The sequence below is a fragment of the Mustela putorius genome, unplaced genomic scaffold (genome assembly GCF_011764305.1).
Source record: "Mustela putorius furo isolate JIRA1106 unplaced genomic scaffold, ASM1176430v1.1 tig00000738_pilon_pilon_pilon, whole genome shotgun sequence".
Lineage (NCBI taxonomy): Eukaryota > Metazoa > Chordata > Mammalia > Carnivora > Mustelidae > Mustela > Mustela putorius.
In genome coordinates this window covers 10,283,412-10,306,663 of record NW_025421463.1, presented here as the reverse complement: position 1 = coordinate 10,306,663, position 23,252 = coordinate 10,283,412, and the positions used below count along the sequence as shown (strand labels likewise).

General features: G+C 50.7%; 1 protein-coding gene across 3 annotated transcripts in view; it reads right to left on the bottom strand.

Annotated features, from left to right (window-relative positions):
- LARGE1 (LARGE xylosyl- and glucuronyltransferase 1) overlaps positions 1 to 23,252 on the bottom strand; it is a 521,107-nt gene that overhangs the window by 366,847 nt on the left and 131,008 nt on the right. For all 3 annotated transcript variants that reach the window (XM_004743092.3, XM_004743093.3, XM_013051560.2), the window contains exon 2: positions 18,977 to 19,164. In XM_004743092.3, the coding sequence (XP_004743149.1) occupies positions 18,977 to 19,082 (106 nt within the window). In that variant the 5' untranslated portion in view covers positions 19,083 to 19,164. The remainder of the gene's footprint in view (positions 1 to 18,976; positions 19,165 to 23,252) is intronic.

The following is a 23,252-nucleotide window of genomic DNA, read 5'->3' as shown; positions in this document are numbered from 1 at the left end:
ATTACAGCACGCAATGCTTCCATCCAGGGAGGCCAAGAGAGGGAAGCAGAGAAGTGACCCCTGAAATGCATCTGCGGAACCAGATTCTGAGCAGACCCTGTAGCAGCCATTCCCCCCCACCCCCCGCCCCAGCCAAGCTCTATGGGAGGAGTGGGGAGGCGGAGAAGGGGGAGGGGAGGGAGGAACAGAAAAAGAAATCCAGCTCCTCCCTGGGCCTGATGAAGATTAATACCTCCTCCCTGACGAGATGAGGCAGCTTAATCGCTGCTATTAATACGGAATCACCGAGGGCCAAAGATGGGGGCGTGGAGGGAGGTAGGCGACGGGATGACAGCATCCCACAAATACCATCGACGGGATGACAGCATCCCACAAATACCATGCAGAAGCGGAAAGGGACACCCTGACCGTCTGAAGACGCGATTTCCGCAAGGCTCAGAAGTTAATACAGAAACCTGCTAACGGAGGCCACGCGCGATACCAGTCTCCAGCGTAATTTCTGTTTGTCCACTCAAACCACATCGGTTTAGCGGACCGATCCGTGAAACACACCGCTCTCGGAGACCACACGTGCCATCGCTGGGTGATCTTGGCAGAAACCACGCGTCGTGTCGCCATCTCATGACTCTGACTGACGACACCTGGTGTGCTGGGTGTGGGCTTCCAACTCTGCTCTCCTTGGCTTGCTCCTTGTCATCCCGAGAGGCACAGTCCTCGCAAACCTTTCCTTGATGTCCCCAGAGAGTCAGGTGTCCTTCCTCCTGGACTCTCAAAGTCAGGAGCACATACCTCTCACACAGTAGTTACTCTAGATTGTAACTGGGAGGCCATGGCCTCCAAAAGAGATGGCTGCTCTCCAAACTTCAATTTTCCCTTCTGATCATTCTATCACCTCCTCCCCCACAGCAGCAATGGTCCCTTCACCTTGTCTGTTTTGTCCCAAGGATCCACTGTCCTTGGGGAATGAACACCTTCAGAAAGGGCATTATCACCGGAGACTAACAACCGAACGAGTTTTCTTAAGGGCAGGGTCCATGCCTTAACCTGACCTGTGTCTTTCTCAAACCCCAGTCCGGGGTCAAACACAGACCCAATACTTGATAATCACTTCCTCCATCCCCTAACAGGAACACAGGGGAATAGGAAACGAAGACTCTAAAATCGACTGGCCATCCAGAGGACACCTCCACATGCACAAAGAAATGCACAAAGAAGCAGGAGGGATGCAGGTCTTCCTGCTCAAAAATACCGGGATTTTCTCAAGGGAGGTGTTTGGAGGAGGGTTGGGGGGGGGATGGGTCATTAAAAAAGACAGTTACAAGAGGCATCTTCTCCCCCACTCCCCTACTAAACCTCACACACGAACTCTGGGTAAATTTTCCTCCTAGTCGCAGGAAAATCGACTCCCCAAATGCCACACCGCCTGACATCCGGGCTTCAGGGTTTGGGAACCGTGAAATCGTGGTGGACAATCCGGAAGGGGGGGGCCTTGTGCAGAACAATGTTTACGCCCACGTCTTACAGAAGGAACTGGAATCATTTCATGAACAAAAAAACCTTCAAATGGGGATGCCTGGGTGACTCAGTCAGTCAAGTGTCTGCTTTCAGCTCAGGTCATGATCCCAGGGTCCTGGGATGGAGCCGCTCATCGGGCTCCCTGCTCAGTGGGGAAGTCTGCTTCTCCCCCTGCCCCTCCCCTGGCTTGTGCTCTCTCTCTCTTTCTCTCTAATAAAGAAAATCTTAAAAAAAACAAAACAAAACAAAACAAAAAACTTGCAAGTGAAGGGAACTAGTTTGGAATATACACAGGAAGTCAATGCATCATCAAAAGGTGTCTGTGGCCCATGTATGTTCTCCGTGTACAAAATCACCAGCACACAGGAACACAAGGCACACATGGGGATAGAACAAACGCTCCGGTACTGCAAAGTACTGAGATCGATTTGCCCCAGCTCTCAGATTTAAAAAAGAAAAACAAACAAAAAACAGTGATACACGCTTCCGTCAGGCAGGTTAAAAAAGACATATTTTTATAAGTGGCCAATCTAGGACCATCACTGCAACTAGAAATCAAAGCCCAAAGACGTGCAACACACAGAGGGAATTTCAAGGGGCCTTAAGCCAGTTTGACTCTTCAAGGCTCTTGCAGGCTGATGGGGATGCAAAGACCCACAGAAAATCCAGCCATTGGGAGAGCCAATGTCAGGCCTGGGGCTGGCTGCCGGCACCTCTGGGGGAAAGGATGCTTTCCTAAATGTACAACCATGCTGAAACCAAGTATAGAAACATGGACCCAGTGAGGACACCCAACCCAGACTGGGGTGGGGGGAGTGCTGGAGTCCTCAGAGCAGCACGATTCCAGCTGAAGCACCCCCACATCCCCCACACCTCTGTGACGGTCACTTCTCACGAAGTCACAAGCAGGGGTAGGGGCGGAGCTGGCAGAAGGAGCTGCAGGGGAGCAGGGACACTGGGCTGCTCCACGGAGCACCTGGAACTATGGCTGGAAGGGAGAAAGAGCCCTACAGTTGGGTCCTGAGATGACCCTGGAAAAAGCCAACCTTTCCAAAGCCCAGAGCCAGGAGGCACAAAGGAAGAGGAGGGAGCCTGGTTCCACACCACCCCCTCCACAGGAGGCTGTTTGGGACAGAAAAATTCCTCCTCCTGCTGCTGAGCGTCCCAGCAGAACCAGCTTCAGCTTTGAACCATCCGCAAAGGAGAAACATGCCAATGGCCGCCCCAAAGCTATTTCTGTACGGTGTCTGATCTCCAGCTGCCTTGGTCTCCCCATCTGTCGGACAGGGACAACAGGGTTCCCCTCCATGTGCGAGAGCACACAGCACCGTAACTGAAAATGTGGCCCCTGGGGCCACCTCCCTTACTGCCCAACAGAGTGACCCTGGGCAAGGAACTTAACCTCACTGTGCCTCCATTTCCTCACCTGAACGCAGGGCTAATTATGAGACCAACTTCGGGGGCAGGGGTGAGGACGGAAGGGGGCATCTGTGTCAGCCCGAGAGAACAGTGCCGAGCACATGTAAGGGTTCGACAAACACTACTTGCGTTCCTTCTGATCGCACTGCCCATCAAGGGGGCTGAGAGCTGCTGAGGGACCCCTGAAAGCCTGGCGCCACGTGTGCAAGGCTCCTGTCCCATATTAGGTCACCTAGCAGACCATCCCCTAAAGGCTGAGGAGGAGCAGAGGGTCCAAGACAGCATGGGACCGCTCCTGGGCGATGCAGCTGGTGAGCAGCAGAATCCCACTTAGAACCAAGTCCGGGGATACAAGATCCATGCGCCTGTGAGCCTAGCTCTTGTGACAGCACCGCCTCCGGAAGCCCTTGGGGTGCCTCTGCCTTGCTCCAACCACACTTTGCTTCACGATGTGTATGAAAACGCAGGGTCTACTTCACATTGGAAATGAAATAAGCCATCCCAGCCTTACCATAAAACCACCTTTTTCCCAGCAGAGACAGATGACATTGGCATCCTACCTCACCTCACTGCTGGGTGTCACGGGTTCCAGGGTCCCAACACCCGGGTGTGATCGGGTTGAGGGTGGTCATGGTCAGATCCTCATTCTGCCATCAAGAGGGCCCAACCCAGCCAGTGAGTCTGCCCGACACCGCCCCCCTTCCCATCACCAGGGCCTGGAGGAACTCTCTGGAGAAAGCTCCAGTCAGCCACCTCTGCCACACCTCACCGCCACCACCTAAATCCTACTCTGGGACAAAGCACGTCCACCTTCTAACCCTGCAGACCTCGGCTGTATCCAGAGGGAGGAGGCACTTTCATCTTTCTGACTACTATCCTAAGATCCTTGTGTGGACCACAAATAGTTTCCAAACACTTTCCTTATTCCTCGAAAATGGGAATGGACTGGGTGGGGGGGGCGCCCCAGGAAATCAGAACTGGGAATGATATTCCGCCCGTCCTTTGTCAGGCCAGCTCCCGTCTATAGACTTAATTTTCTTGTCGGACTATTTCACCGGATCTCCATGACAACTTTGAGGTGGGCGGGGCAGATAGGTATCACTTCATCCTACAGGTTAGGAAACAGTAGTCCGGGACCTGCCGTGTGGCTCCTTAGCGATAATCCACTCTAGGTGCCAAGGACCTGAATGACTGCACCAGAAATTCTGCTTCCCTGGATCTTAACTTTCTCTAAGAGAAAGAGTGTCAGCCCAGCCAGACTCTCAGAGGGGCTGTGGTGGCGGACAGCGAAAGCGGGCTCTACCGCAGCCTGGCCAGGGGACCCTCAGCGATCCACCTGACCATCCTCCATTCTCCTTTTGTGCTTTTTCCCATTTGGCCCTGCAGTCCCATTCCCACCGCAGGCACAAGAAGCCTTTGCCTTCTATTTACTGGGGCAACAACATGTGCCAAAGAGATATATTTATACTGTACTTGATTTGCAATTATAGGTCTGAAGTTTATCAATAAATGATCTTGTCAAAAATAAAACGAGTAGGGGTGCCTGGGTGGCTCCGTGGGTTAAAGCCTCTGCCTTTGGCTTGGGTCATGATCTCAGGGTCCTGGGATTGAGCCCCGCATCGGGCTCTCTGCTCAACAGGGAGCCTGCTTCCCTCCACCCCCGCCTGCCCCTCTGCCTACTTGTGATCTCTGTTAAATAAACAAAAAAAATATTTAAAATAAAATAAATAAAACGAGTAGCTACAATTCACCAAGAGCCCAGTATGCGTCAGGGGTCTACGTAAATCTTCACACTCCGCTCTGAGTAAATCTGGATGAAGGCAGTGCTGTCCCCATTTATGCAGGAGCAACAGGTGTAGACAAGGCATGAGGTGTGCCTGAGGTTACCCAGCCGCTGCATGGCAGACAGAGTTCATACCCAGCACTTTCTGTCTGCACAGCCCCATGCCCCTTCCATTCTGATGCGCTTGCTGTCCTCATGTTCAGGTGCACGCTCTTCTGATGGGCCATGACAATGTATGGGGCAGAGGAGACACCTTCCAAATCCTTCTTCTCCTGGTGGTTTCCCTCCTATGTCTTCCCAAAGGACAAAAGTGCTCTCACAGATCCCCAGAGCACACTTCCTGCCCTTTCAACACCCAGCTCCAGGATCACTTCTTGGTAAAGTGTCCTTTTCTGACCTGTGGCCCATGCACGGCCCACTGGGCTTTGTGCAGTATTCTCATCGCACAGGACTTCTAAATTTCTATGCCAACCCCATGCCCTGGAAAACCATATTTCCCTGTTCCCCCATGGCTGGTACAGTGCCTGCACAGAGGAAGACCCACAGGCATTCTGCTGACCATAACGGAAGAGAGGGAAGCAAGAGGCCGTGTGTATGTATGCAGTTAAGAGCACAGACTCTGGGCCAGACAAGCTGGGTCTGTGCTCAATGGTTCTGCGACCTAAGCCAAGCCTCCTAACACGCTGCACTCCATCTAAATGAGCATGACGAGGGTTGGACCTGCCCGAGAGGGACATTGCCAAAAGAAACGAAGAGCTGGGAACAGCCCATGGAGCCAATGCTCACCAGCACACACTTCCATGGTCCTGTAGGCAGGGCGGACAGAAGCGGTGGTCTCAGCACCTGAAAAGGCTTCACCTGGGAACTGAACGAGTGATGCAGCTGAGAAAATAGGCAACCTGAGGGTCTCATTCTGACGACTGCCTGTCATGGAAGCATCTAGAAAGCAGAGACCATTTGGGGCAGAGGAGTGGACCAAAGGGGAAAAGCAGACTCCTTTCTGCTCAGAGAGCCACCGGGCAGGACGCTCTATTAAAACCGAGAGAGGTGGTGAGAGGGAAACAAAGACCGCATAAATAGGCACTCTCTGGGATCCTTCCGTCTCCGCCCCTTCACGCCACTCACCTCAGAGTGTTTATCCAAAGTATGAAATTAAGCCGTGGGTGAGATGCTGCTCTGCCCAGACCCGTCTCACTCTCTGCCACCTCAGCCCCGGCTCTCACGTGCGGCACAGAGGAGCGCCTACATTCACTTCTGGACGGGTCTGAATAGTCCCAAACCCCGGCCTGCCCCCCACCCCCACCTCCCTGGACGGAGCCAGGCACTGCGTGCTGCGGAGCATAAATCACAGGCACGGTTTCCGGGTGGGGGGAAGCACAGGCTACTTAGCACTACTGTTCTAGAACAGCCCGACATGACCCTTATCTGTCCCTGAAGTATGGATCCAACCTGCAACAAGGCAGAGGCAAGGGGCAGAGAAGCCCAAGGGACCAAGAAACAAACCCCAGGGCTTGAAAAGTAAGAAAGGTTAACACAAGTGGGCTCTCCGCCACCTTTGAAGTTTTGGTCCAGCACACTTTCCTAGAACACGTGAAGAATTACGCACACAAGGGGGAATGATCGGCTTTTCCCAATCTCCACGGACAAAGAAGCAGGAAGAGAGGAACTTCCAAAGAAAAGGGAAAGATCTACAATCACGTCAAGTTAAGAGGAGAATGGAAGGGATCTTGGCAGGATCCTGGCAAACACCGACGTCCCTGGGGCTAGGCCTTAGTTCTACCACATGCTAGATCTGGAAGCTTGAGCGAATGGCTGAACTTTCCTGGGCCTCCATTTCCTCATCTGTAAAATGGGAAGATCAGGACTTACCTTATTTGTTCTGAGGAACAGAGGAGTTATTACAAGAATATAAACCCTCATTAGATAAAGAGCCGGTATTTCTATCTCGGGCACGTCAATCTGTGTTGAACAACTACTGTATTCCAGGTACCGTGCCAAACACGAAGGACTCAGAGAAGATGACAGAAGGGCAAGGGTGCAGAAATTAGGGTGAACACTAGTAAGAAAAACAATGTATCCGGCCCTCAGCACGTGCCAGGCACCCTTCCGAGCAACGCGCACCATTACTCCAGTCGACCCGGCAACTCTTCAAAAGAGGGAAGGGAAACTCTGCGTTAAAAATAAAAAATAAAAAATTTTTAATTTAAAAAATTAAAAAAAAAGGGGGACCTCTGCATAAGGGAGGGGTCATCCAACATCAGAAGCCAAACAGTATTGGTTAAAGGTAAGCTCTCCCTCGGAAACTGGGGGTGTGAAGATTTCAAGGTCAGGAATGAAGCGGAAAGCTGGGCGGCCGCAGAAGACAAAACAGCAGGTCCTCCATCCACGCTGTCCTCACCAACCTGATCCTTCTCAAATCCAAGTCCTGGAGCCCACAAGTCGAGGAGGGGAGCTGAGATCGGCCTCCCAGGGGAAGAAGGGAACGTACATAGAAAAGAGGAAGACCCAGACTCATGTCCAACTCGCCAGACTTGGCAGAAGAGAAGGCTCAACGAGTACACTTACTGACAACACAGGTACCTCCACTGTAGAACCCCCAGGAACAGTATTCTTTCTGAGGGCCCAGAGGGGCTGAGAGTCTACAAGTTCAACAAATATCTCAGGTGGTTCTGATCATCAGGCAACGCTGGAACCAAAGATCCTTCCAGGAAGGAGAAGGACATGTTCGCTCAGGTTCCCCTGAGCTTAGCAGCCAAAGGGAGGTCCCAAAGAATAAGCTTCCCGAGGAGACGAGGACAATGAAGGCATCAGAGCACAGAGCTCCAAGACCCACTCCCCAAGGCCAGTGTGAGGGCCCCGCAGGCCTCTCCAGACTTGGCCCACCACACGCCCTCTCCAGCCAACTGATTTCTCCTTGCCCTTCTGCAAAGGTGCCAAGCGTCCTCCGCTTCCCACTGTTCCCTCCGCCTGAAATGCTGCCCCTCTCCTCTCCACCCAGCTCTGCAGAAACGTCCCCCATCAGAGAGGCCTGTCCCGCTGCCCTATTCAAATAGCCCCTTCCCCTCCCCGGCTGCCCTCAGCACTGTCTCGCCACATTTTAGTTTTCTTTGTAGATCTACCCCACTCAGCAGGGCAGGAAGCTATCCGTGAACCATCTCTCCCCCCACCACCAGAGAGGGAACTCCAGGACCCAAGAGGAGGACAGGCTCCTGGGATAGAAAGCCTGATCCCCAGTGTCCCAGAGCAGTGCCTGTGTCTGTTGAATGAATGAATGACTCAAAGTTCTTGGATGACCCACCAATGGCTCTGAAGCTCGGTGGCCCATCTCGGGGAACACCGCCTTTCCTAACGGAGCCGTGGGAGGATCAGTTAAACGCGGGGGAGAAAGCTTCCGCTCAGCAGTACCATGCTGGTTCCCTAGTGAGCCCTGGAGAGCGTCCTGCCTCTGACCCCACTGCAAGCTTCAACTCTCTGCACCTGCTCCTGCAAGAGAATTCCCGGGAGGCAGGAGCTGGAACACAGAGTGCCCTCTGCTGGAGCAAAAATGACAAATACCTATCACCGAAGGGGCCCACCCTGGAAAGAGGAGGAGGATCCTGATGACTCGGGGTTCTGGAGCGGCACGGTCGCCAACATTCAACTCCAGTGAGTCCGTAAGTGATTTTTTTTTTTCTTTTTGCTTCAGAGAGCACAGTTGGCATATAAAAACATGCCAAACATGAAGGGACTCTGAATCGACTCTGCATTAGGCACAACGAACTCCTTCTCACCTGCACGAAAACCCCCAATGTTAGAGGTGGCAATTTGGGCTCAGAGAGGTTAAGCTTCTTGGCTGAGGACAAGTGTTTAAAGGCAGGTCTGGAAATAAGCGGCAGGATGCGGGCTCAGCTACAGCCCTGAAGACCCACCTTGTTCCAGAGGGACTTTACCATGGCCTCAGGAGATGGTCCTTTCCTCCCTGCTCCTCGTCAAATGCTCTCACGACAGGCCATCCGCGTGCAGAAGCTTCCCTTCCCCAAACACGGTGCTGGGGTCCCCAAGCAGCTGCAGGTGCACCGACGACCACAGGTACAGGTCTCAGTGTCCCCGCCCCCTCCCCCCGCTTTCCAGGACCCACAGGGAGTGCGGATGGACAGAATGTGACCTTCATCCGTGGTCTCTGCGAGAAGGGAAACAAAGAGGTGAGTAAGAAGGACTGAGTCACGTCGTGATACAGACCGTCTGAGCGGCTGATGGTTCCAACCGCACCATCCACAGAGGCTGGAAGTGTAGCGTGGCCACTTCTCTAGACTTCAGTGGCCTCCGTGGGCCTTGTCTGGACCAGGTGGGTGATCTTTTGCATCTGTCCCAGGATGGCCTTCCAACACTCCAGGAAAACAGAAGAGGAAGAAAAGGGACACACCATCGCTGTAACAGGGACTTTGCTCAGCCTTCACGACAAACACTGGAGCTACAGTCATGCCCTCCTTGCCTTGGGGGGAGGAAGCGACCTGCACTGGTGCAAAGCACCAGGTCCACTGTCAGTCAGATTTAAATAGTGCCGCTCGACCCACGGGGACACGTTCACCGCCTCCCCCATCAGACCCTGCCCTGGAAACCTCAAGTGGTTTCCGAAGGTTTTACAGGCTTTGGTTGTGGGGCTGCCAAGAAGAATTCTAAAATTCATTCCCGCTCTTAATTGTAGGAGTCTAAGGCAGAGGCAAAATGCAAACGGCACCAAAGGACTAATCGCATTCTCTGCTTATATTGGCTTAGAATAATCCCGCCAGCCACGGAACATGGCCTGCCTTCTTGACCAAGATGGGGTTTTGTCTTGTCCAGGTCAAGAACCAGAGCGTGCGGACTTTAAAATCTCCTCTGCTAGATGTTTCTGTGTCTGCAAGTCGCGGAGAGTGAGCAGCACGTGGGGCCTTTTCAGGCCAGACCCAGGTTCGAATGCCAACTCCCCGAGTTACCAGCCGGCTCGCCCCGGCCAAGGAGCACAACACCCTGAGCCTCGGCCTCCTCGTCCAACGGGAGACGCGGGAAGCTGTTTGGAGGGAGGCGGGTGAGCCTGCAGGTCCCATCCCCGACCCGGAACATGGCACAGAGGAAGCCAGAAGTCCAAACGCCAAGTCTAACAGAGCCAGCCAGGGTTAACGAGTCACAAGGAACGACCAGGAGCTCTTTCTTCTCAGTCCGGCTCGGAGTAAAGCGGCGCACAGAGTGACTCGGGGACCAACCAGGAAGGATGTCACTGTGACACACTACAGCGTTCACGCACTGCGCAAAGGGACCGCTCGCTAGGACTCCGCTCCAGCCCACGGCCACCAGGATGCAGGGAGGGTCCGCGTTGCTAGAACTTTCTATGATATTAAGGAGAGCCAGAAAGCTCGATTTTTACATGCAACCTCCCAAGTGTTAATGCTCAATAATCGGGCTGAAAATGGTAAAAGCAAGGCATCGGCCAAGCCCAACACAACTGTGGGCCAGACGCAGCCAGTGTCCGACTAACCAGGAGCTAGCAACTGCTCTCCCTTCCACGGTGGCTATAGTTTAAATAGTACATAGCCCTTCCGTGTCTTCACGGAATAATATATAATATATTATATATAATAATATAATAATAAATATCATCTTTTTCAGGCAAAAGGGTTTTAGAGTGATGCAGGTTGGGTGACGAATGCAGATAGAAACTTTGATCCAACGTGGTATGGTATCCATATTAAGAAATACTATCACTTCCATATTAATTGGAACATGTCATTGCCAGCATTCTGGTGGGAACACTACTCCTGTCTCAAAGTGATGAGCACACTCTTTCAGAATTAGAGTTTTATGAGCAAATTTCAGATCTCTCATCAGTGCTGTGATCCGACCCCCACCGGGGCCTTGTGTATCCAGATGTGAGGTCAATCAGGAGGGGAAAAAAGGAACTGTGGTTAAAGAGAATTGTCAAGTACAGATCCCTCAAGAAAAGTGTCATGCTTAGAAAGTATTTGAATTTCAAAGTTAAACAATGACATAGATTCATAAATCCCAAAGGCTAATAAAATTCTTCTCATCTGAAAAGAATGCAAACCCCACAAAAATCTCTTCCCATTCAGTTAGCTATCAGGGGTTGTGCCGTTGTTTTTAAATAAAATAATATACGCGGAAAAGTGAATTACAAATGAAAAATTTGAGGAATGCTCACCTAGCAAGCCTACCTATAGAATCACAGGTTAAAAAGTTAATTGCTGGGCGCCTGGGTGGCTCAGTGGGTTAATGCCTCTACCTTCGGCTCAGGTCATGATCTCAGGGTCCTGGGATCAAACCCCGCATCAGGCTCTTGGCTCAGCGCGGAGCCTGCTTTCTCCTCTCTCTCTGCCTGCCTCTCTGCCTACATGATCTCTGTCAAATAAATATATGAAATATTTAAAAAAAAAAAAAGTTAATTGCCAGTGTCCCAAAGTCTTCCTTCGGTCCTGGTCCCAGTCTCTATCCCAAGATCAACATTCGTCTGGTTTGTATTTGCGGAATTGGAATCCACCAGCACATGTGCTCCTCTGCGACTGTTTTTGCTCAGTGCCATCTGTGAGAATACTCATTTTCACCGCTCCGTAGTACTTCGTTATAGAAACCTGCCACTATTTCCGTGCTTATTGTACTATGGCTGTACATTTCACTATTTCCCTCTTTAGCACTATTAGAAATAATGCTGATGTGAACACCCTTGTACATGCTTTTAATGCAAACATACATAGATTCTCTCTCTGGTATATGGCTAGGGACAGAACTGATGGGTCATGGCGTATATTCCGGTTTCGGTGCTAACACCAAATCGTATTCCAGAGGTGTTATACAAATACTATACTTAACAGACCATCAACAGGTCTCTCTGAATGAAATACCCCTTTTGTTGGTTAAATTGCCATTTGAGATAAAAAGTAAAATCACTTGAGGCCCAGCACCCCCAAACAGCAGAAGTTCCTGTCCTTTTCAGAAAACCTTAACCAATCATTATTGATTAAACATCTGTGACAGACAAAATATTATGGTTTAAAATTGTTTGAACACGCACATCTGAATTCAATGTCTTTTTCGTGCACAGTAAGTCCTGCTGGATGTTTCTATGTATTAAAATTATGGAACCTGAAACTCCTAGAGCAGGATAAGACACCCATAGAAGAGATGATAGAACACCTCTTTGTTTTGTCTCTAAAGAATAACCCAAGGGAGGGGATGCGGAGAATAGGACCGGGCAATGTGGAGGACAGGCCAAATGACCCCCTAGTGGGTCACGTCCTAATCCCCAGAGCCCGTGCATCTGTCACCTTCCCTGGCAGAAGGAACTTCGCATCGCATTCCATCCTAAAATGGAATGATGATGACTCTGGACCCTCCAACTGGGCCCAACAGACTCCCAGGGTTCCTTTTAAGAAGACGACAGTCACAGAAGGAGATGGGACAATTTCCAGCAGCAGAGCTCAGAGTCAGCAAGAGGAATCTGAAGGAACTCCACTTCTGCCCTTGAGAACGGCCAGGAGATGGATACCCGCCGGGGCCTCCAGGAGGAGCCAGCCCTGCCAGCATTTGGCTTTACCCTAATGAGACCTGACTGTCGATTTCTGACCTCCAGAACCGTGACAATAAATCTGTGGTCCTTTCCGCACTGAACGTGTGGGACTTTGTAACCGCAGCCACAGGAAAGGCATACAAGGTGGTCCCAAGCAGACACCGGGTTTCCTAACACCTGGTACAAGGTTCTAGCCACGAGCTCCTCCAGGAGGCGCAGCCAAATGACCACGTGCTGTCGGGGCCGTTTGCTCTACTCCAGCAGGACCGCCGGTGATGCTACAGGATCAAAGCCTGGTGCAAAAGCCAAGGTCACCTTAGCAACCACCTCACACCTGGATACAACTGTGACAGGTTTCAACTACCCTCAGAGTCTGAAAGCTAAAAGAGACGCTTCCGAGCCCCAGGTAGGGAGCAGAGATGCGCGCAGCCCCCTGCACCTGTGCCTCGGGTCTCTCCTCACCGCTGCCTCGCCCCTACCCTGCTTTGCAGGCTTCCGATGGAGCTTACGAACAGCTCATTAGCATTGGCCAGGAAAGCCCTTCATTTCTGACACATTAAATACAACTTGTATAATACACTTCCCGTTTCATTTTGCATTCAGCACCCTTTGTTCTCAGACCCCGTAATACCCTTATTAAGGGATCTGGTAGGGCCATTGGCAGGAAGGCAGGATGGCTTGGCTGCCATCACGGCTGCCACAGAGCCTAGCCTCAGGGGATACGGAAACCTTGAGCAAATTATTCACTAGCTCCCGCACACTCTGAGCTCACCGGCACCCGGCAGGCTCTGGGCCAAGGGATGCAGGCGTGAGGCTGGGGAATCAGTCGTGTCTGAACAAGCTCTGCTTGGAGAAAAGCCTCCCCGGCCCACCCCCTCTCCTGATCCACGGTTCATGAGCCCCATGATCCCCCACAGCGATAAAGCAAAGAAAATGTTTAACTTACAACTCCTTGGTTCTCACTGCAACTCTTCAAAACAGTCCAATGTCAGGACCCCATTTCTTTTTTTTCAAATTTATCAAGACGACTCTCAAACCATTCATTTCAGGAGGACTCTGCGGCGATAAGGACAGGCTGAACAGTGACCTAGAATGTGGGTGTGGACTGAAATCCGTCCAGAAATTAATATCCTGTGTCCATTCATGACACGGGTTTTAAATGTTCAGGACTTTGCATCCTCAGAAGAACGTTTCCTTTCAAATAACACCTGCACATGGAGCGCCTGGGTGGCTCAGTGGGTTAAAGCCTCTGCCTTTGGCTCAGGTCATGATCCCAGGATCCTGGGATCGAGCCCTGCATCAGGCTCTTTGGTCAGCAGGGAGCCTGCTTCCCCCGTCCTCTGCCTGCCTCTCTGCTTACTTGTGCTCTTGGTCTGTCAGATAAATAAATAAAATCTTAAAATAATAATAATAATAATAATAACACCTGCACCCTCCGCTGGTGGGCAACCCTGACCACAGAGAGCTTCTGGGACGAATCTCTGCATGGGGCTGGCTATAAATCCTTGGAGGGCAGCATGTGAACCATCTTCTCAATGGTGGAAAAGCACGATTTCTCCACATGCTGGTAATGCAATAACAGCCAAACTCCACATCTGTGATGCCCCGAGGAGAAAGAACCACACCCAGCAAAAGAAAGTCACATACCCAGGAGAAAAGGACACTCTGGTAGATAGTAATCAGCACGATCTAAATTCAAACAGGCGTGTGTTTAAGCAGTTATTTCCTCAAGTCCAAGAATGAGTATCACATCCAGAAGGAAGGGGAGGCTCCTGGAACCAGATTCTGGGCTCTCGAAATCACAGATGCTCAGAGCCCCAGCAGTGACTCCTGTGTCCCTTCAATGTCCAGACTCCCTCCCAGTCGACATTCACACTGAGGACCCACTGAGAGTGATGCCCAGACTCTGACAATGTGAAGATGAGCGAAACAGTCCCCAAACTCAAAAGCGAGCGGCTAGAAAGACACCAAACAAGCAAACTACCCCTTGATGAATACGATCAGAGACGCTCCCCACACAGGACCAGACATTAGGAGAAAGTGACATTGAACACGGGCATTGAAGACGCCAGCTGGCAGGAAGGGCGGTGGGAAAAAAGAGAATTGCACACTCGGCAACAGGAGCAAAGAGCCAACATTAAGAAGCAAGAAAACAAAAGTTTTCTCAGGGTGTTCGATGAGGCGCTCACCTGGGTGAAGACAAATTAGAAGCTAAGGGAAAATGCCTGTGAAAGACCCCGAGCCAGGATCAGGAGTCTGGAGGGAATCCCGGAGGCGACGGGGAGAGTCTTCAGTCCTCTAAGCCAGAAGAGGGCCTTTTTCACTCATTCACTCATTCAACAAACAGTTCTCCTGGCTCCTCTAGAGATGAAAGCCTGAACAGAAGAGCACCTCTCCCTTCCTTCCTGACACTGTACTCACTTGTGAAGACATGTGATCAGAAACACACACACACACACACACACACACACACGAAAAGTAAAGTAAAGCAGGTGGGAAAAGACAGTACAAGGAGTTTGGACACATGTGGCCCAGGAAGCCAACATCTTTAAGGGTGAGGGGCTGGCGTGCTCAGCTGAGACCCAAGGGTTGAAGCAAAGACTCACCGCTTTGAGCACGAAGGATGGGCAGCCAGGAAGGGTCACCGAGATGCTACAGGAGGAAGGGTGGATTGGAGAAGAAATGAAGGAACCTGGGGGTTGAATACCAGCAGAAACATCCCCCTGTGCATTATCCATAACCGACAGTCACTTGGCCTCCGACAAACAGCTCTGAGCAGGGACATCTCCTCACTGTCCCAGAGTGTAACTCTAAGGCCTGGGAAGTCTACTTCTCGCAACAGGAGTTCCTTCTCATATTAAGACAATGCCTGCTTCCCCGTAATTTCTTTGCACTGACCCTGATTCCACACTCAGGAGAAAATCCCAGGAAGCCCATTCCCTCTTCTGGATATATTTCCCATTAACTGGGGAAGATTCTGGTCATTTCCAAATCATTCATATCACATGTTTAGCACAGAAAAGTTCTAGTCAGTGTCCTAACAGCCCCCTCAGATGACTTTCAGTTTTATGTCATTTCATGCAGCAGGAGATGAAGGCCTAGCAAGAGTGGTGACCGTACCCCAAGTCACCCAGCTACTGTGGCTCAGCTGATCTGGGGGCCTGTGACCCTCCCCCACGCCACCCCCGCAATCTCAATGTCTCTTGCTGCTGCAGGTAATCTAACTTCCAAACATGATGCTGAGGGCATCCGCATCTCCGAGCAATCCCCTGAAATTAAACAGGGTTGAAAAATAAATAAACTCACATAAAGTATAAATAGCATCTCCACGAATGCAGGCAGCGACTCTGTCCCTGATTTATGGCTCCACCTGCCTTGAAACAGAAAACTCAAGGGTGTCAATAAACGGTTTGCGAAGTTGTTATGTTTAACTACAGAGAAAAGACTGTCTCCACGGGCTCTTTTGGAAATGCACGGATGTCTGCTGGCAACTGCGACGAGCTACCCTTTGTCTCCCAGTGACGACTCGGCCTTTTCTGGAGTCTCCGGACTCTGGGTCGGGCAGGTCATCCTGACGCTGAGCGCCCCCCACGGCCCGCACCACCACCCTGTATTTCTGCGTACACACCTCTCATGTTAGGTGTTCCCCTACCTCTCAGGGGGGCTCATTCCAGCCCTGGACAGAGTGATCCTTTACTATGATGACCTTGAGAGCTGGCTCCCTGTCATGTCCTCCCTAGATCTGGGAGCCATCTCTTTCAGGTGACAGCCCCGTGACCACGTGCTGAAGCTGACCATGTACAGTAGCAGCTTCTGCTTCTCCACGGTAAACAGCCTCAATTCCTTCCACTATTTCGTACGTAACAAGGTCTGAATGGGCACTGCCCTTCACCTAGGTTCTCCTAAATGTGCTGACTTGTCTCAACTGTTCTCAAAGTGTGGCATCCAGAAGCAAATGCTGCGGTCCGGCTACGGACTAACGGATACCCTGTAAAAGACAACGGTCACCTTTGTCATTCTAGCCAGAACACCTGTTAATGTTCTCACATCATCTAGCCCCTGTTTAATGTCTTTTGTGATTCGGTCCCAAGGGGAGGATTTATGATTAAGCATCATGTTGATAAATAGGGCACCTACACCCGGTCTGTGCAGGTCACCTTAGAGTATGATTGCCTCGATCCTCCCCAGTTCCCGTCATCTATCTGCCTGTCTAATAAAATCATTCAAAGTCAAGGATCACGGTCACTCCATCCAGCAGAGCTGGCCCAGATAGCATGATGGTGGAAAGCAGACTTCTAGCTGGTATCAACCTATCGCTAAGCACAGTTGGTTATCTATGAATTCCCCATGCCACAGATCAATTCCCAGTCTCTTTTTTTGGAAACTCCACCACTTACCTTTGGGGGCCACCCATCCCCCATTCTGATTCCACATGTTTTAGGGACCTTCTCTACCCTAGGACCAAAAATAGCACAGGGCTCACAGCCTCCCCCAACGGCAGTGAATAGTCTCTAGACTACATGTGACCAGGTATAATCCAATCTGAGGAAATATTGCACAATTAGGGGGAGAAGGAACTCTTTCTACAGGCACTTGTGAGGGTTGGCTGTAACCTACAGCTTCCTCTGTGTAGATAAAACTGCCTGAAAGAAACCACGGCAGAGAAAAGTAGAGCAAAGGGAAGGAGGGAGACTGAGCTACAAAAATATAATTGGAGCCCCTAGATCCAACCCTTCCTGAAGCCTATCCAACCTTTGAACTTAGTGGTTTCATCAGTTCCCAGGTTCCCTTGTTGCCAAACTCATTTGGAGCTGGGTATCCATCAATGAGCATAAATCAAAATTCTGCTCACAGCCTCCCAGAAAGGTCATGTGACACCTCGTCAAACTCTCACCAAAGCCTGCTACCTCACTGAAGTCCCCATCTACAACACGGCATTGTAGTTAGAAACTCCAGATCTCGAGTCCAATAACCCAGATCCATCCTGACTGGGTCTGGGGCCTTGGACAGATCACTGCGGGACTTCTGCCTCCCCATCCTCTTCTGTGCCAACTACAAGGGATTACCATTGAGAAAGAGTCAATGCATGCAAAATCCTTGCAACTAAACCTGGCCTGCAGCAATGCCTGACACATGATCATCCTCGTTACTGTTGTTATTACTCTTATACTATTAGGATCAGTACCTGTCCAGTCGTACTGGCAAAGTCAGTGTTTCCCGGTACCAGCCCTGGACCGGCACCGGGTGCCCTCAACCTTCTTTTCCAAGGCTCTTCCATCATTCCTGGCATAAGGCTTCCTACGGCCCCTTCTAGTATCAAGAGCAACTCACCTTCCTCCCTCCGATCTCTTTGCCAAAACTTACTCACCCACTGCCACAGCATCATTTACCCCACTTAGTGGATCAGCTGGAAACTCCTCTACTCTGGGGAGGCATGGGACAGGGAATAATAGGCCCTTGCCTGCTCTGTAGGCACCCAGTGCCACCTCCATCCTATGCAGCTGAGCAAACCTCAGAAAGGGAAGTGGAACTCCTACTTAAAAGGTTGGCCTGAGCTGTCAATAAAAATGCTGAAAAATCCAGTAGTGACACTCTCTCTCCCTCTCTAAAAAATGAAAATGTTTGAAAAAAAAGGGGATGGGGGGGGATGAGTGTCCGACTCTCGATTTCCACTCAGATCGTGGTCTCGGAGCTGTGGGGCTGAGCCCCACGTGGGATTCTGTGCTCAGATGGAGTCTGCTTATCCCTCCCCTCCCCCTCTGCCTCTCTCCTCATTCTCTTTCTCTCTAAAAAGGAATCAGTAAAATCTTTGGAGAAAAATAAAACACAGCAGTGGCTTCCTTGAGATAGATCTTCACTGGGGATTTTTTTTTTTCTTTTTAACCTCACTTGTGGAGGCAGATAAAAAGACAGTGTCCTTCTCAACACTGTCAACCCTTCCCTCCCTGAAGCTCAGAAAACCATCTCCGATCCGTGGAAGAGCACACGGCCCAGGAAACTGCTGGCTGGAGGAAGGGCTAGTCCGGTCTCCTCTGCTGGTTTCTGCACAGTGACGGGGACTGGCGTTCATTTCTTTTTGTTTGGGGAGGGCAGCTCTTCCAAAGCAGCCCGTCGGTGTAGCTGTGCATCTCTCGCACCTGCCCGGCTCCCGCAACCATCTCCTGTGGTGCCCTACAAGTGGAGGCCCCGGGCTAACCCGTCTGCTGCCTCTAGGGCACCGTGCCCAACCAGATCTGGACCACTGCCTTCCCCACTCCTGGCCCAGCAGAGGGGTTCAACACGAGCCGTAGCAATGGTGACAACAAAAGGTTCAATGTGTGAATAAAGGCACAAACCTCAGAATGAACAAAACATCTTGTTTCTATGAACAGTGGAGTAATCCTTCTGGGGCCCCAACCTCCCGCCCCTCATCGGCACGAGGATCGAGGTGCAGAGCCGGTCTCTGACCCGGGGGTCCCTCCCACCATGCCCCTGGACACAGGTGCGCCTCATTTTGCCTTCGTTTGCATTCTGTTCACCTCCCTACCGACAGCCGCCACCACCCATGCAAACCTAGCAAGTCTCAGCCCGCACCCACGTGCAAGAGGGCACCCATCTCCTCCTGCTCTGAGGATGACAAGCTGAGATCACATGACCCGGAGGGGCTTTCCGAGGCCTCCGGGACGGCCCGTATCCTCTGTCTTCCCTCCCAGTCCCACCCTGTGCGGAAGCCGCCTTCTTACCTTCCAAGCTCCCGGCGAACAGGTAAAGCCAGGTGATGGCCGGGATGCAGAGAACAGTCAGGGAGGCAGCCAGGAATTTCCGTCTCCCTCTGCAGATTCCCAGCATCCTCTCAGAAGTGGCAACCCCTAATCCCAGCGCCGCTTCTCTGCCCGGAGCATGGGGTCCTCGGCCTCCCTCATAATACTTTCTGAAAGGAAGAGCAAAGAGGAAGAGCTGAGCTCCGGGCACCGTAAAAGGACGAAAATTGCAAGGGAGAGGCATCCCAGAGATCCTGAAAGTATCTGGCTCCTTGGCGACTTCCTGCTGACCTTCTAGACTAAGAGACGATGCCGCAGTCTTACATCTACCCGAACCACGACAGCTCCTTAGTAAATAAAGGATGATGACCACTATGACATCTCTCCCTGCCCCCCTTCCCTCTCTCTCTTGCGCGCACGCACACATGCACACACACACACACACACACACACACACACACACAAGTATTTTGAGCCCAGATTCGTCTGAAGTCTGAACACACACACTTACTAAAAATGCATTTAGTTAGCGCCTTGTATGTACTAAGCGCTAACCGGGTGCTGTGTTTTCAAAAGCGACAGGAATGCCGGTTAGCGTCAAAGAACATAGTCTACCAAGAGAGACCAACGTAAAACATCCACGGGAACTCCAGAAATGCTGAGGACAGAGAATTGCACGGAACTCTGCGGGAAGGCAAAGGAAGCTGCTGACCGATCCCCAGGCGGTCAAGAGGGCAGAAGGGTTCCAGAGTTCGAGACCCGGAGGGGCGGCGGAAGGCACCTGGGGCTGCCTGCCCAGCGCACTCAGAGGAGAGGAGTCTGGAGGATGGCTTGGCCGCAAGGTCACATGCAGGAAACGACATCCTGATCCTGGCCGATAACCTAAAAACGCTCCTCGGGGACTCTTAACAGCTTCCACCTTGAATGTGGAGGAAGATGTTCCGAAAAGTACAAGAATGATTAAAACACGCAGAAGACGGGAGAGGAACAGATAACCTGTCCCCAGCCTGCAGAGAGCCAGTCCTCGGGCCATGCAGAAGACGCTGAGACATGTCCAAGGAAGAGGGAGAAGGTCAACACACCTGCGGCAAAGGCCCAGAATCCTCCACCCAGGGATCTGACCGGCAGCCATGTGCCTTATAAAGGAATTTAAAAACCAACAGACCACGCAATTTCATTTCCACCTAGCTCCTCTCTTTGAAGTCACACTGGCTGCTGGCAGAGCAAGGAGTCCCCATTAGCTTCCCAAAAGGAGCAGAACCCACCCCTCGGGCAGCTACACACGGCTTCCCACCCCCAGAGGACGGCTGTCTGTGAAATTGCTGGTTTGGGTATCCCTCTGGGTGTTCCCATAGTATGTCCTTCCCTCTGCCATAACCCTTGAATCCCGTGGGACGATGGTCTGGTTGAACCGTCTGCCTTTCCCACCAGCCTGGGGGGTTTCCGGGAGACAGACCTTGTCTACTCACCGTGCACTCCCCAAGACTGGGCATACGTCTGTCACCTGCAGGCTGGGTGGTAAATGCTGAACGAATCAGGGGGATCAGATCCTAACCCAAGGCTGCTCTTCCAAGCTTCAGGAGTCTGTTCAGCAAGTTGCGGGCAATGAACACCTAACGGAGCCATCTCAACTGTCAAGGCCAGATGGGATTCTGCACCCACTCTGAAATAATTTTCTGAATGGCCCTCCATTGAAACAGATGAATGACCCCAGGGCTGGAGGGCGTGGACTCGCAAGGGAAACCAAACAAGCAAAATTGCTTTAAACAAAGCATGTTGATTGGAGAAAAGTCTCCCCACCCCCCGCCTTGACAAGTTTGTTATTCTGGAGCTCAGGCAGAGAACCCCTCACACAATCTGTGAGTCACCAACGATGGTCGTGGGTGAGGATCGCCCCAACACAGGCCCATCTCGCAGGAGGAATAGGGGACAGGAGGCTATGCAGTTGCATCTGGATTCAAATCCAGTCCCACACGCGACTAGCTGTGACAGTGGCAAGCCCCCTCTCGCTGGGCAAGCCTCCTTTTGTTTCTCAAAAGCAATGCACTCTCTGTCAGAGGGCCTTAAGTGAGAGAGCCCTTGAGTAAGTGCCCAGCAAAGACCGATGGGGCGCGTGGCAGGGTGAGTCCCACCTCCTCCTAAGACGGAGGGTAGAGCAGCCCTGCTCAGGCTTTTCCAGAAAACAGATCATCATGCAATGGGGGATCTCAGCCTGAAGCATCCCTACGGGAATCTCCTTTAGAAGACACCACCATGTTAAAATGGCCCTTTGTGCATTTTGTTTTGTTTTGTTCTTTTTTTTTTTTTTAAAGAATGTATTTATTTATTTGACAGAGAGAGACCACAAGCAGGCAGAGAGGCAGAGGAGGAAGCAGGTTCCCCACTGAGCAGAGAGCCTGATGCGGGACTCGATCCCAGGACCCTGAGATCATGACCTGAGTCGAAGGCAGAGGCTTAACCCACTAAGCCAGCCAGGCACCCCGGCTTGTTCTGTTTTGCAGGTCACCTATAATAATAGTAGCAAAGACAACTAGCAGTAATAACCTACGAGGTAGGAACCAGTTTGCATCCCCATTTAATGGATGAGAAACCAAGGCCTCGAAAGACCCATTAGCCAAAGGTCTAACACACCTATGGCAGCGACACCTCAGGCTCTCCTCTCTCTAAGGAACTGAGTCTAACAACCTTTGCCAGGGGTCATTTTCCTTCTGGCCTAACCTAAATTCTTCATGTTGAGTCTTATGATTATTTTCTTCCCAGAGTCAAATATATTGCCACTGTTTGCTCTTAAAAAAAAAAAAATTGTTCAATAGAACAAAAACTGGAAAGCTACTGGTGAATTTGGATTTCAGGGGAAAGCAGGAATATTATATGGAGCTGAACTCAAGTGGTGTTAATATTTAAAAGCATTAGGGACGCCTGGGTGGCTCAGTTGGTTGGACGACTGCCTTCGGCTCAGGTCATGATCCTGGAGTCCCGGGATCGAGTCCCGCATCGGGCTCCCAGCTCCATGGGGAGTCTGCTTCTCTCTCTGACCTTCTCCTCGTTAATGCTCTCTCTCACTGTCTCTCTCTCAAGTAAATAAATAAAATCTTTAAAAAAAAAAAAAATATTTAAAAGCATTAAAAAAAAAACTCTTTAAGACACTTATTTTCCTCTTTTCCTCGCTCCATCTGCAAAAGTTAATTTCAACTGGCATAATTCGCCCAAAGTTTTAAAACAGAGTCTAGGGTGGCTTGCATTTTATGATAACACTGGCGTCTGAAATTAAACCCAGCAGGTAAAAAATATTCCTTCATGGATTTGACTTTTAAATGACACCTCTGTGCACTAAAAACACATTTTAAAGAAAAATCTCAATTTTTATCAGAAGCTACTCTAGGAAGTTAATACAGGAATCAACACAAGAAGGAAGGAAGGAAGAAACCAGAGGTGGGCTGGAAATTACTTCCCACACACGGGCAAATGTTGATGGGTGACCTGAGTAAATCAGTCTGGAACCTGCTTTTGCCTGGTCAGAAGGAGACGAGACCCCTGGGTGAACAGATGGGGCAAAGACTCATGGCTAAAATGCCCCTGCCTCGAACCCAACACCCAATTCCTTGCCCAGGCTGGTCAATTTCTCCTACTAAAACATCTACTACTCCATCTGTCTTCTCCCATATGTCTCAACCAATGAAATTCACATTTATGCAAAACATTGCATGAGCCAGAAAGATTATCATGATCAATTAAAGCCACAAAACAACATTCACAGCTGAAAGTAAATTGTGATTACAAGTATCCTTCAGTCCGACATAATACACTGTATATACATGAATAAATACCTAAATAAAACTGTACGTACAAAAAAAGGTATAAAAGTTACAGGTTGGGGCACCTGGGTGGCTCATTGGGTTAAGCCTTTGCCTTCGGCTCAGGTCATGATCCCAGGGTCCTGGGATTGAGCCCCGCATCTGGCTTTCTGCTCAGCAGGGAACCTGCTTCCTCCTCTCTCTCTGCCTACTTGTGGTCTCTCTCTGTCAAATAAATAAGTAAAATCTTTAAAAAAATATTTAAAAACTTGAATTATCATGTCTTCTTGGTATGTTGCACATGATCCAAAATACTTCAGTGCGGACGGTGAAGAATACGTTAGTTTCACTTTGCATGTAAGGTGCAGTGATTTAAAATCTGTAGGATCCTCACTGAGAAAACACCCTCCAGGGGTGGCCAGCTACCATTTGAGAGACTCTAGTCAGAAGCTCACATTCCAAAT